General features: G+C 37.5%; 1 protein-coding gene across 2 annotated transcripts in view; it reads right to left on the minus strand.

Moving 5' to 3' along the window:
• The window catches only part of ARHGAP8 (Rho GTPase activating protein 8), a 77,437-nt gene that overhangs the window by 33,535 nt on the left and 29,388 nt on the right, over window positions 1–14,514 (minus strand). For both annotated transcript variants that reach the window (XM_065672915.1, XM_065672923.1), the window contains exons 4-8: window positions 13,219–13,306; window positions 9,985–10,116; window positions 6,952–7,038; window positions 3,403–3,501; window positions 2,172–2,282 (exon numbers count right to left, since the gene is read on the minus strand). In XM_065672915.1, coding sequence (XP_065528987.1) covers window positions 2,172–2,282; window positions 3,403–3,501; window positions 6,952–7,038; window positions 9,985–10,116; window positions 13,219–13,306 — 517 coding nt within the window. The remainder of the gene's footprint in view (window positions 1–2,171; window positions 2,283–3,402; window positions 3,502–6,951; window positions 7,039–9,984; window positions 10,117–13,218; window positions 13,307–14,514) is intronic.

Consider the following 14,514-nt stretch of genomic DNA (forward strand, 5'->3'; position numbering starts at 1 on the left):
ATCCCATAGGTACTGAATCTGGTGAAACATCAGGCCTATGGATCTTACCATTTCTTTTCTTAAACTGAAGAAAAAGACTCCAGAGAAACAGTTCTTTAACAACAGGAGCTTTATCTCAGCAGTACCTCTGACAGTACCACTTTTACTAACTGTAATGAAATATACAGTACACATATTCCCATAAGCTTATACAAAATAAAATCATTCTCCCTGTAGCTCTCTTCAGGAAAAGAAAGACCCTCACTCAGAAGACGATGTCAAGCCTGCCTCTTTGCTAGACAGGTGCGAGGTCACTGCCATTTTGTCATTATAGTCTATAGAGATTATAATGGGAAAGCGAATTAGAAAATGCAATTCATTTACCAGATGAAAGTTGGTCCGTTTTTTGTTCAGATTTTAGAAGCTCCCAACACATACCATTCCCTCTCCTGCACTAGCTTTACCTTTCTTTGCAAGCACAGTCAAAATTAACACCTTTAGTTCCCATTTACAAGTTCTAAGGGACTTCTTTATTTTTAATTTTTTACTGGTGATGCCTCACTCTCTCTTCTGCAAGAGGAAATTCAGACAAGAGTGGGCAAGCAGAAGGAACAAATATCCCTATGTACATCCACTTTGGACACATGAGTGCTGTGACCTGCACCCACACATGGAGGGCAGCTGTCTGTCAGTGCCTCCATCACTATCACTGGAACTGTCTGGGTCAAAAATGGCAGTAATACCTCTCTCAGTGTTCCTCCACCTGCAGATTTTCCACAGTAAAACTCTTTAGGAAATATCCACCTTTTTTATACTTAGGGAATGTTAAGGCATGCAACAAGGATGTGATTTGCTGATGGTAACTCACCTGGAAAGTGATAGAGCTAGGAAGGGTGGTCACCACAACCTCAACATGTGCAGCCCAATGAAAGACACTGTTCACTGTTCAAGCACAGTCAGAGAAGTAAAATATGGCTAGCCTAAGTAAGAGTGGCGTGTAACACACTGTCTGATTGCATAAGTCTGCGAGAAGTTTGACAGAGCTGCTTGACAGCCGGGCTAAGCTGGAGGCAAGTGAGTGTGCCCTGATGCTGGCAAACAGTCCTGGTTTTACTATTGCAGCAGCATCATAAAACATTGCCTGTCTTAATGACCCTGTGGAACCCACCTAAAACATATTCTCTGAATTAGGAAAGTGAGTTAGCCATGTTCCAAGTGTTAGGTTGAACTCTAAAGAGGTATCATAAAAGTTAATGTCATAGTAGCTCTTACACAATAGATATTGATTATACTAATTTCAGGCTTTCCAGAGAGGATTAATGCTTAACATTTAACCAGGGAAAAATTGTATTTTATATCTCATCTACAACTGAATCATTAGAACCAGAAAAGTAGATGGGGGGGTGGGAGGATATTCAACAAACGCCCAAGTGTCAGACAGACTAAACTGCCTTTGCTGAATATGAACAATATTCTTCAGCTGTTTTTGAGAAGGATGCAATAGAAAGAGGACAGAAATGACTGTGGGTAGGAAGCTAGAAGGTTTTGTGGGTTTTGTTGTCATTTTTTACCAAAATTGACACTTGCAAGTACTATTGTAATCCCATTCCTTGTGTAAAGTAAATAATTTTTTATACCACATACAGTGCTGTAATCTATGTAAACAGCTGTCAGGGCATTTATGGAAGAGAGTGATTTTATTCATTTAGTAAAATTCTGATCAGAACAATATGTGAGCAACAAAACAACAATATATAAAGGCTAAAGCATCCATTTTAGCTTTATGCAGCCATTTTGGAGCCTGAGAATTTGTTCTGGTTTTCCTAATCAAAAAGTATCTCCAAAACACTTTCATACTGCTAGCATCCAACAACAACAGATTAGCTCAGGACTCTGTCATATATGGGCAAGTTTCTGTTCACTGGGAGAAAAGTTGTGCAGTCATGTTAGCAGTAAATGCCACAAAGATATTGCAAACGTGAAGACCAGACAGGTCATCACTGGGACTATGAAACCTATCCTGAATGCATAAAACCTATTGTTTAGCAGCATAGTTTTGTGGCTTTCAAAGAGAATGAGAAACTAAGCATACAATAAACAGAATATTTGCAGGCATTCTGTCTGGTGAATCTGCGCATCACAGAAGGCTGAAAGGTATAAAAATATAATATTTTAGAAATCTCATGGCTTACTATTGCAAGCTGACTCCAAACTGCTGAGTAGGTAGAGGTGGCCGTGGTGGAGGCACCTTAACCACAGGTGGCAGTTTACCCTTCTGTTTCCTTCGAAGATTTTCATCGTGTCTGCAAAAATCAAGAAATCATTGATTTTCTGTGCACCACAGCTGACAGACTATATGTATGAACAACTACCAGTATTGTTCCTGATGTTGATCTACTGACAATAGTGTATATTAGTCTCATAAAACTTGCATTTAATTTAAGCATTAGGAACATTTTTAAGTAGGACTTGTGGTAAGATACTGAAATAAGACAGAGAAAAGCTCTTTTGCTTCAGCAAATGGAGCACAGTAATAAATGTGTCAAAAAAAATAGAATGTATTACAATTCAACAGCAAAGTCCAAACTTATCTGCTACTCAAAATACAACTCCCCTTTCTTTGGCAAGCATGCAATCCAATTTATAACCTTAGAGCTGTAACATATTTTCTGTTATTCCATATTTACACAAAAGGTGTGTAAAAACCCACCAGGCATCAATAGCAGTCATAATCAAAGCTTCCAGTTACTTTCATTCAGCAGTGACATAAAATCACTTCCTGTCAGTACATCAAAGCATTGCCATGTAAATCACTGTGTCGAAAAGACTGTTATTGATACTAATACTGGCACTTGACAATTCCAGCCCTATGCATTTTTCTTTCTCTCCTGCTCCGTATCTAATACTTCTCCGTAATGCACACACATGCACAGTATAAAAGTAATAGATCCACTGACAGTAGATGTATCCATATAGCTTAAAGTCAATCAACACTTTGCTGACTGGGAATGCTCTTAGCAAAAGGAAGTCACTTAATCTGTTACAATATGCAAGCAAAAGGGCCAGGATTACACTTTTGCCCATGAACATCACATGACACTCTTAAGCAGTACTGACACATGGATTGGTTTCACCAACACTCATACAGAAGCTGCAATTATACAAAGAAAATGTTTCACAGCTGAGATGGAGATATCCCAAATCTGTAGAAAACTATATAACATTTCTTCTCTAAACACCTGACACACATCAGCAGATCTCTGATGGCAATGCAGCTTTTAGAATTAAATCTAACCAAGCACAAACAGGTAAATTAGACTTTTAATCACTGAAGAACTAGGATTAGATTCTTGAAATACAGTGAACAAGATAAAACTCTACTTGAGAGAAGGTGAAACAACGTATTTTAAACTTATCACATACCGGATGACTTCTGGAGGGATATTTAACTGGTCATATTTGAGATGCTCCCTGAGGTCACTTAGATAGTTCAAGTAGGTGATTTTCTTCCCAAACTTATGGCTAAAAAAAACCCCAAAAATCACAAAGAAGTATACAAATCAGCATGGGAGGAACATTTATGAAGGGTTTAGTTTCTATTACAAAAATGTAAGTGCTGATGCAACTCAAAAATTAGACTGTAATTGAAGCAGCAGGAGATGCAAGATGTATTTCATTTCATATGATCAAACATATACAGTGCACGCCTGAGAGTCTGATTTGAAGAAAAATAACTGACTTCCATCTGAATGTTTTTTGATTTGCATAGATATGAAAAACAGTACTCTAAATGCCGCTGAAAACCAGGTTTCACACAGCATTAGAAAGCTCACTAAAAACCCATTGACTTTGGAGAAAATGTTACACGGCCAACAGAACAAAATGTGTTATTTAGGCATTCCTCCCACCAAAAGACAAAATAATTGGGCTGTAGACACAAACTATAAAGTAGCAAGTGACAGAAAAGATTTTCACAGCCTGGATAGTGTACATCCTTGAGCAGCTTTATCCATTTTGAGAAGGAATAGATAGCTTCTAGGAAACATCCTGAATAATGAGGTTTTTCTATGACTTGCTCAAAACAGACTTCCAAATTTGAAACACCAAATATCACTAGTTAGGTTTTGACTTTCGGACAGATTATACTACTTTACTGAATGAGGTGTTCAAACAAGTCTTAGTGACACATTTATACAGATGGCCTGAAATAATTTCGTATTTTTCCACAACACAAAACATCTGCTCTGTAATGAAGTGTCAAGCAAAATAACAGGTATTTATGATAAAAAGTATACTTTCCTCAACTTATTTTGACAGTAAAATTGGAACAAAATTCTCTCGCACTGATTTATCCCTGGATTGTCAAATACACATACACACACTCCCTCTAGTGGGAGATGGTACAAGTGTTAAGTCACTTTTAGCGCTTTAGGTTTTATTTGATATGAGCTAAATTTTGCTGCCAGGCAAGCGATTTTGGGACTGATGGGCATCAGGCTGCGGGTGTACAACTTCAGAGCTCTTCAGTATTTCTTTTATTCAAAAATAGCAGGCAATTTCAACATCCTACCTAATCCACAGGCTAACATTCTCAGCTAACTCTCAGCTAATCGCCTCTGGCAATACAGGGCATGCTACAGATACACATAATTTGTAACTAAATTGTGGGCATTTAGGAATTATTGCTGTGCCTTGAAAAGGCCACATCACCACCACATTGACCTAAATGTATATTATATTCCTTTTATAACAGGTGGGTGTCTTCTTTTAGCCCATACATAGAAATGTGCTCTTATAGGAAACACCCCCCCCCCCAACAAACAAACAAAAAAAATCCAAAAAAAAAACCAACAAAAAAAAAACCAACTTGGAAAAACAATGTCCAGTAGATTTTTTTTTTTTTTGAGAACTTTAATATTGACACTTAAATAAAAGCATGATCTGCTAGAATAAGATTATGTTAGGCTGGAAAGAAAAGGTACTGTGAACAAATTTTAAATTGAACCATCCTAGTAAATTAACACTGCTCATAAGTTTTAGTTTTCAATAAGTATAATTTAGGCAAATTGTACAAGGACAATTTCACACTTCAGTTTTAAAATTATATCCTCCCATTTTCCCTTATTTGACAAACCCACAGTTAAGGCAACCCAAAGCACCTCTTTACACGTGAGCATTTGACAATTAAACTATTTTAAGGAGTAAAGAGGTGTTTTTTTCTAGCTTCAGCTAATTCCTGCCTTCTGGCTTATGGACCTTTTCAGAATTTACTTACTTTCAATTATTTTGTCAGTTCCAGTGGTCACATATTTTAACAATAGTGTTACTAAATTAGACTCAGAGCAAGTGTCCAGGTACACACTGGTAAAACAGGAGCAGCCATCCTAATGAAAGTAGGGTGTTCAGAAGGTCAAGATGGCGCTGCCCTGTTTGAGGATGCCCTAAGATGATAAGCCTGGTCTGAATTTTCTATACTAGATATAAATGCTTAAGCTTATCACGTTCGTCCATTTTCACATTACATGTAAATAAGGATTTAATTGCCAGTGTATCGTGCTGTTCTGAGAAAAAAAAAGTATTCATCTTATTTACAGAGACATAGTAAGATCCAGGGAAAACAAGTATTTGGAACAGGAACCTGTAAACTTTTCTTTTGTAAGAGCTAGCAGCCAATTACTACTCCAAGTCAAACAGCACAGCTGTTGTCCAACTGTGACTCCACTGAGTGCAGTAATAGACTCAGATTGAAAACTGTTAAGTGTCCTAGAACTTCTTGCCTGGAGCAATACCTTAAGGAGCTCTCAGGTGCCTCTGAGAATAAGTTGGTTTCACCTGAGTGTTTTAAACTCTATCAAGAGATTTTCTGGTCTTTATTTTTTGTATTTTTTTTCCCCCCCTCTAGAAAGCTCTCCATACCCGTCACAAACCAGTAACAAAAAAAATATCTATCCCCATTCCTGAGGCACCATCACCTAGTGGACATACTGCTTCTGTCACACTTTCCTAACTGTTGTTTTATGTCCTGGATCTCTGGCATTTATTTTAGTGCCAGTTAAAATAAACATCTATCGTTAGTCTTCTCATTTCAAGAGCAGCATATTCTGCATGATTTTTAGCTGTAATTACTTTTTTCTTTTCACACGTTTTTTACATGCTCTGATCAGTCTAGAAATGAAACTTTCCCTTTCTAATTAACTAGTTTTCTACCAGTCAGAAACTGAATTATTTGCAAGCTACTGTATGGGCATTATTAGTTGGTTCATTATGGCTTCTCAGAAAATGCTGGTTTTGTCCTCCAGCCCTGAGAACATTCATCTGCAAAATAGAACTACTTTTGAAATTACAGAAGTTGAGGAGCAGAAACTAGGAAAGCCCAACCACCTTATCGCTTAGAAATATCTGCCCATTGTTGCCAGTTCCTTGTAGGTATTATCAACTTTTAGAATGCAAAGGAATAAATGCACCAGTAAAATACATTCACCTTCACTATTATACCTTTAGTCTCAAATCCCTGTAGGCACTTCAGGACTTATCCATTAACTTTGAACACACAAGCAGTATCATTCCTATTCATCTCAGCACTTGAGATCAGACTGAAAGTCTGATTTATTATCTGCTTTACCATACTACCTTGTAACCTGTCATGGACCCAGTTCTATTGTGCTAAGTGCTGTCAAACAGGACAAAAAAGTCATTCATGGTCCACAGAATAACTACGTTTTAAAGTATTATTTACTTTAACACACCAGTAATACTACTATGAATTGAGCCTCCCCTTTCTTAGAATTAAAGGAACTCTACCCTATTATTCACACCCAAGCTTAAGCTCACCTTACTCATTAATTTGAGACAGTTTAAATGGGTATTGTGCTGTTATGTGACATATTTTACTTCAAGGCTTTTTAAAAGCAACTTGGAGAACAAACCACCTTAAACTAAACTGGAAAATGTGTTGAATAAACTGCCAAGTACCTTATAAGAGGTTTAAAGATATTCCACAGAATTTTTATGAAGTTGGTTGGATGTACAACATAGAGTGCTTTAAGGTTTTTCTTATACCTAGGAAAAGAAAATGAAACTGTTAGAAGACTGTTGAGTATCATAGATGGCAGAAATTAATAGCTACAACTGAATGGGAGGTATTATTACAAGAACATTATACAGCATTCTTTGCAAATACATTAAAAAGACCTAATTCAGAAGAAATTGAACGTAAAATGAAGCCCCCCTCCCCGAGTTTAAAAAAATGGTCAGTATTGGTGATACAATAGTAGGCCAAGGTAACACTACTACATTCCTAAACAATGTCTGCTGTCTCATAGATTTAATACCAAGGGTGCAGAAGTGGGGAAAAAGAAAATATTAAGAAGAGAATGAAGAATCTACAATTACTTCATCTCCTTTTATCTCCTACTTACAGGAGTTTCAGGTTGGAGAAGATTTCTAAACTTTCAGATGTAAAATTTACACCTAACCTTCTATTTTTACCACTACCTTTGTCTTGGTTTTGTTTATAATTACTAGAGGTGAAGCCAACTCCATGCTGTACTGTGCTGAATGGTCCCCTTTGTATGAAACAAAACCCTTTCTTCACTGTATCTTTGCTTGATTCTACACTGTCATATACACATAAACCATAGATTCTGTAAGTCTGGAACTAAAATGGAAACCAGGCTGCACAAAATCACTTTGCTCTTATTCAATACTATTGCAAAATGAAATTAAGAAACACATAATGAAATATCCTGCTTTTATACATAAACTGTTGCTTACTTTGCTAAGTTTGCTCCCCGAAGTATTCACCACTTGCTGTTATGAAACAATGATTGTGAACTCCTAAGAAAAACCCTCTTTTAACAGGTTATGATGAAAGAGGGAAAAGGGACTAAGACATCAATTACAATGGTTCTTCGCTTTGGGTTTTAATTGGGCCCATGCATCTTTGAATGACAAAAGCAACTTTTTCACAAAGCTACTATCATACACAAGCGAATAATTACCCCTGTGCATTTGGCACCACTGTGAACAAGAACCCAGAATCAACAATAAAAACTAACAGGGAAAACTCCTGAATAGTTTTACTGACGTTTCTGTTTTAAGTTTGTTCTGTATATTGAAGCAATGGGCATAAGTCATTGCTATTTCCTAGATTACAACTGAATGTCCAAAAGACTTTACTAAGCCTCTCCTGTAAACCTTCAAAGCAAGATCTATTCTTTTGAAACTGTTCCCATTGAACATCTGCTTTCATGATGCTAACTAATCACTATCACCCTTGGTACTCTTCTCTGTCCTCTTTTTCCTTTGACTCCAAAACATACACAGGGAAGAAGTCTGAAAGGTGCTACTTTTGGGTTTGGTTTTTTTTCCTCTGGCTAGTATATTTAACACACATGCTGGGTTATGAATGTTGCTTTGAGCTTCTCAATGACAGTATGCTAAGGCGTTCCAAATGTGAACAAAATGATGGGTATATGGTTTTGCCTGGCTACCTGAGCTTCTCTGTTTCTCTTTGGTCCTGCTGCTACCTGGGCCATGGTGGGGGAATGAAGAGATGTCTGGCATAAATGACAGTCATACTGTCCACCTGTAGGCATTGCAAAAGGCAACAAAGAAGATACTGCCCTTGTACTACCTCTCCCCATACAGCAACTGTAAATTTGACCTGGGATTCCCTCAGAAGGCAAATGGTACAATGTTTTATTTTCAGAAATTGTCAATGCACAGTTAAAAAAACAGTATTGTAGTCCAAATCTCTTGTTAAAGACAAAATGTAAGAGAACTTTTGCCTTTCTTCTCCCTTACACAGTCCCAAAAAAACAAGATAGATGGTACTAACAATATTCAGAAACCTGCAAGCAAAAATAAGCTTTTTTTGGTCTGTTGCTGAGTGGAGAGCAGTATCTCTTGAAAGCAGTTTGAGGCTTCAGATGACAGCTTCCCACTGCTGCTCTGAGAGCTGCTAAGCACAACCTCATCTTCTTGCTTGCAGGGTTTTAGAGTATTAGGAGGTTATTGGGTGACATTCACGAAAGTCTGAGCTCTGTCACTAAACTAACCAGAGGTGTTGTTCTCATCTCAACTTCAATTTCCAAAGTAAGGTTTGGTATTTCACTGGCCCTATTCCCAGTCTAGTCTAGAAATACCCAATAATCTTTTTCAAAGTATCTTTTTTTGAGATCTGCTTCTTGTTTCAGCTCCCAAATTGGAAGAAACAGGCATTTATGATCCATCTCCCCCAACATACACATGCACACACACACACACACATACACTCTTACTAACAGGAAATAACTATATTTTTACTTTCAGTCATGTTGCCTTCTTGAGGCCAACTTGCAAACAAGTAACAACTTTCAAACACATAAAAGACTAACTAATCTCAATTGGAACTTTCTGCTTTGTTGGTAAGCGTGCGCTTTCAGAGAATAAGCATCAGAACTTTAGATTCTATCTACCTAGAAGCTTTGGCCTCAACTCACCCTAACCAACTAACCCATGAAGTTATGAGCCATAGTCATTGCTGTTCCAAAGGTCAGGCATATACAAGCACAGCTGTCCCTCTGGGGCTTTACAGGTAACAACCAACAAATGCTGCAAGGACTGTGAGAGATGGACTGTTAGAAACTTATCTTTCCTGGTTTTGTACACACGTAGCCTTGGGATGATCAAAGGTTCAGACACAGCTGTGAGATAATCAAGAATGATGATCAACAAAGTGCCACAGGTATCTTGTTAAACAGTGCACTGAAAAGGCAACAGCTCTTGGTTTTGTTCCCAAAGCTTTTTATACTTTTGCGTAACCACCAAGGCACTCCGGCCATTCCTTAGTGCTGCACAGAAGACACAAGAGAACCAACTGCACATATATCATTGTAAGAATTTGCAATGGCAAAATGAACTCGGTTAGTTGTGGACGGATGAGGAAAGATCTGCGTCCTTCATGGAAGTTAGTTACAGACATTACACAACCCAAAGAGTAAGCCAAATATTTTGTGGACATACTTCCTGTCAAATTCTTTGTAGGCTGTTTGTAACCATTTCAGAGATGGCTTATTCACACTTTTCAGGCCATAGTGAAAGTAGACAACTGTATAATCATTTTCTACGTACTGGTCCAGAGTATACTTTAAGTACCTGAGGAGAAAGATAACATTTTAGTTTTAAGACAGTTTACTGGGTGAGATTTTTAAAGCAGTAACTGAGAAAGAAAATGTGCTATTTTTGCACAGAACACTAGTGACTGCAAATTTGTATATGTTTCAATGTATTTATCTGACAAGTTCCTCTTGCTCTAGTGGCAATGTTGCCAATAATTCTACATCACTGCAAAGCCTGAAACATGAAAGAATGTGTATAGTTACAAAAACTATGGTGCTCTTGAATCACTAGAAGATGAAGAAAATGTGGGACTGAATTTTAAAAGAAATTTTTAAAAATATGCATTTTAACTGTCAGCAACTTTATTTTGTTTTCTTCTTGTCTTTGTAAATTCCTTCCTTTTAGCCAAGCAAACAATGTAATTTTTGACTTTTTAAAACAATAAATAAAAAATAAATCTGTCTCCTGTGAAGACAGGTTAAGATCTTGAGTTGGGGTTGTTCAGCCTGAAGAACAGAAGGCTCTGGGGAGACCTTACAGCAGCCTGCCATGGCCTACAAAAAATCTGGAGAGGGACTTTTTATAAGGATATGTAGTGACAGGACAAAGGGGAATGGCTTTAAACTGACAGAGGGGAGATTTAGATTAGGAAGAAATTCTTTACTTTGAGGATGGTGAGATATTGGCACAGGTTGCCCAGAGGAGTTGTGTCTGCCCCATCCCTGGCACTGTTCTAGGCCAGGCCAAAAGGTGTCCCTGCCCATGGCAGGGAGATTGGAACCAAGTGATTTTTAAGGCCCCTTTCAACCAAAATGTTTCTATGATTCTATGAAATCTTGGGGTGTCCTTTCAATTTAAAACTCTCTAAATTCTTGAAAAATCCATTAGACCTAATTACTGATTGCAACTTGTTACTCTAAACTGTTTTATTGCACATATTTGCCTTTCTCTTGTTTGTGTGATGGAGACTGTGTTCATACATCATTTCCCTTAAAACTAATTTAAAGCACTACAATACTTATTTCCATCTTGAAATAATGCTGCATGCTTTATAAGCAGATTTCTGTGTGTTCATTCTTTTATGGTATAGTTTTAGATGCTTTTCTCTTCCCTTTCTCTTACAATTGAGAATATTGTATGGCCTATCACACAGCTCAATGATTCAAATAAAGCAATGATGGAGGAGTACAATCTGGCTTCACTTCTTGCTCTATTAGATTTCAACTTTCTCTAGCTTATTATTCTGTGGTCGAGCCCCAGCTATTGCTCTTAATTGTATGTAAGTGATTTTCATTCAATAAAATACTTAGTACCATGTGCCATTTATTAGGCTGCAGCTACCTGCAAGTATCAAGGCCGCTGTGGCTATCCAGCTTTGCACAGAAAAGATCGTAACTCCAGCTCTTACACTGCACTCCCACGGTCACATATATCTGCTTATTCACTCAGCATACTGTAAATCTTAGCCTGCAAATAGCCTGGGACAAAGACTGCCACTGCAATTAATATAATGCCGGTTTGATCCCCAACTTGAGTATTAATGGTATTTTAATAGAAGAAGTAGTAGTAACAGTCATTCAAGACTTTTTAAAGAAGAGTTTGAAATTAAAATGTATCTAAATATATATTCTTACATGTGAAGTGCCTGATGTTTTATTTTACAGCATGTAAATTCCTTGGCACATTGCATCCAGAAAGCCTGTACTTGTGAGAGTTCTGTGGGTATAAAATAACCAGTATTTTTGTACAATTACTTGTTCCAAGGCTGTAACAGAATTGCAGGGACATTACAAAAGCTTTACCAAATCAATTCTTTTAGTGATTTTATCACTAAATACCTACCAATCTGGGCCTACTCTGCAGCTTTTTTCTCAGAATTCAACATCTGGGTCTAACTACTTGAAAACAGGTAATTTGATAGTTGTATTGCTAGCTTCACATTCAGACACCTGCTTTTGGTTCTCTCTCAGCACAGACTTTCCAAGTCAATTTGATGTCAGCTCAGATATGGGAAAACATGTAAGTGTTTAAGTCCAGAAAATCATAAGAGCTGGAAACGCTAGTTTCATTGAGGTGTTTCCTCACAGAACTGAGGAACACTTGGTAGAAATGTGGTTTCTCACACTCATTTCTTCAGCATTTCCTATTAATCACTGCAGGTAGCTCCTCCAGGTGAGAAGCTGACTGGAACAGCTCTTCCTCCTAGGGGCTAACATTCCCTCTATGCTACACAGGAAACTTTGGCTTAACACTGTGGAAATACCCTAGCTGTGAAGAGCATAAAAGTGAAGAGCATGGTCTCAAACACATTTCTTGAGTAACCTGTTTTCTAATCCGTTTTTATTTCTGAAAATATAACAGTATTTCTGTCCTTTCCAATGATGGAGGGTACTGACAGCTGAAAGTTGCTCAAATATTTTGGCAATGGAGGCTGCACAAGATGTCCAAATAATTGTAAATGCTTAAAGAGGACAGGACTCTAATGGCAGAACAGATCTCCATGTAGTGACAAACTACAAGGCTAAAACATGTCCCGATACCTTGCTTCAGCAACTGCATAAGGGAGAATGTTGTAATTTTACATATTTACAACCTCTTCTAACACAAAAACCCCAAACATTACAAAGTGAGACACATATGAAACAGTTAAGCATAATAAACTGTACATAATGCAGATCTTTATAAAAAAGGAAAATGACTCAGATGTAAATAAGTAAACAACCCTCTTGCCGAGTGAGTTAGGACAGTAAGTATAACAAATTAAGGCAAACATTGCCATTCATGAGAATATATGTATGGAACACTAAAATACTAAAATTGCTTTTTCTTTGATTTTCATCATAAATTCAATTTTAAAAATATAATCAGAATTCATTTAAAAAAAATCAAGACTATGAGTTAATTTCAGTACACAGTGAATTGCTTCTGCTGGTCAAGATTCCACGTGAAGTAACTCTGGCAGTTTCATCTACATTTCATTCACTTAATATTAACACTAGTAGGTCTTACACCCTATTTTCATTTCACTCCTTGACTCCTGCTTCTCCTGCCTGAAACCTCATTCACCTGGAAACATGTTAACAGGAGTTCACATATAAAATGCAAAGTAGTCCACACAGGAGATTGAGAGAAACTTACTCCAGTAATCTAGTGTGATTGAGCTGATGGGAGGGGGGCATACGGCAGCAACTGAAGGTAATCACCTTCCTTCCGGAATTGTCATCACCTAGTGAACAAAGCAATTAGTAAAGACAACACTCATTTACTTATGCAGTACAACCTCACTGATCTGAAGAATGCCTTATATCTTCTGATACAAGCTACTTCTATCGCCTATCATTACTCAAAACATATGGCAAAACTTCACTGTCAAATCGCATTGCCTAGAGAAAGCAATTTGGCCACCACTGCAATGAAATGAAGTAGCTGCTGGGAAAATGATGAAGCTAAGCGGAGAAAGTCATGTTCAAAGGTGGTTGGTGGTGCTTAACTCCTGACAGGAGAAACTTAAACCTTCCTGCAGCATTCATTTGTGGAATATAACAGGTTTTCTTTCTCTAGCAGTCTTGTAAGTGACCGGTTTTCACTTTTATTTCTGAAATCCATCAGAAAACCACTCTGCCTACAAGCACTTGGGGCATCTGCTTTGTCACATTTCTGAGCTAGACTTTTTTTTTTTAAAATCCAACTCAAGCTTTCTTAGATACTGTCTTCCAGAAGCACTGCTACATTCAGACCACATTTAAAACACAAGCAAGGCATACAAGTATGCTTTTCCTAATCTGAATATCCTTAACTGACCTTAAGTGACCTATAGCTCCTCTGACAAAGCATATATTGCTGCACTTCAGTTCATTTACTTTTTGACTCCTGACAGCTTCACCCACATTGCCTGTATAGAAAAGGCTGGTGTTTGTACCATGCCCACCCCACACCCAAGTTTGACTCTCTGGAAAGCCAAGTGCTCATACTGAAAGTAAATTGGCATTGAAGACTGGGAGGTTAAGATTTTAACATATGTCTATATGAAAGATATCATTGCCTTAAAAGCAATAAACACCCCAGAAAGTGTTTACTCTGAGTTAATATTTGACATTCTTGGTATAATTTCATTCTGCGTTATTAATTCCAAGCATGTGTTATCACCAGGAACTGCACCACATAACTCTTCCATTGATTTGTTGAGCTCTATCTAAAAAATTAGTTGGTTCTTTCTGCTCCTGTCTCATTTTGCTCACTGCTTTTACCACTAGCAACCTGGTTTCACAATTCCAGTCTAAAAGTTACTGCAAAATTGTACAAATTTGTTCATGTGACAATGACATCACTCAGCTGAAGTAGCACTTCTCTTTCAGCACTATTTACCATCCCAAAGGGGACTCTGGACAATAATCATATCCCCTCCCAGCCTTAATTTTACTGCTCAGAAACAAG

This window comes from Lathamus discolor, chromosome 1, assembly GCF_037157495.1.
Source record: "Lathamus discolor isolate bLatDis1 chromosome 1, bLatDis1.hap1, whole genome shotgun sequence".
In the NCBI taxonomy this organism is placed as follows: Eukaryota; Metazoa; Chordata; class Aves; order Psittaciformes; family Psittacidae; genus Lathamus; species Lathamus discolor.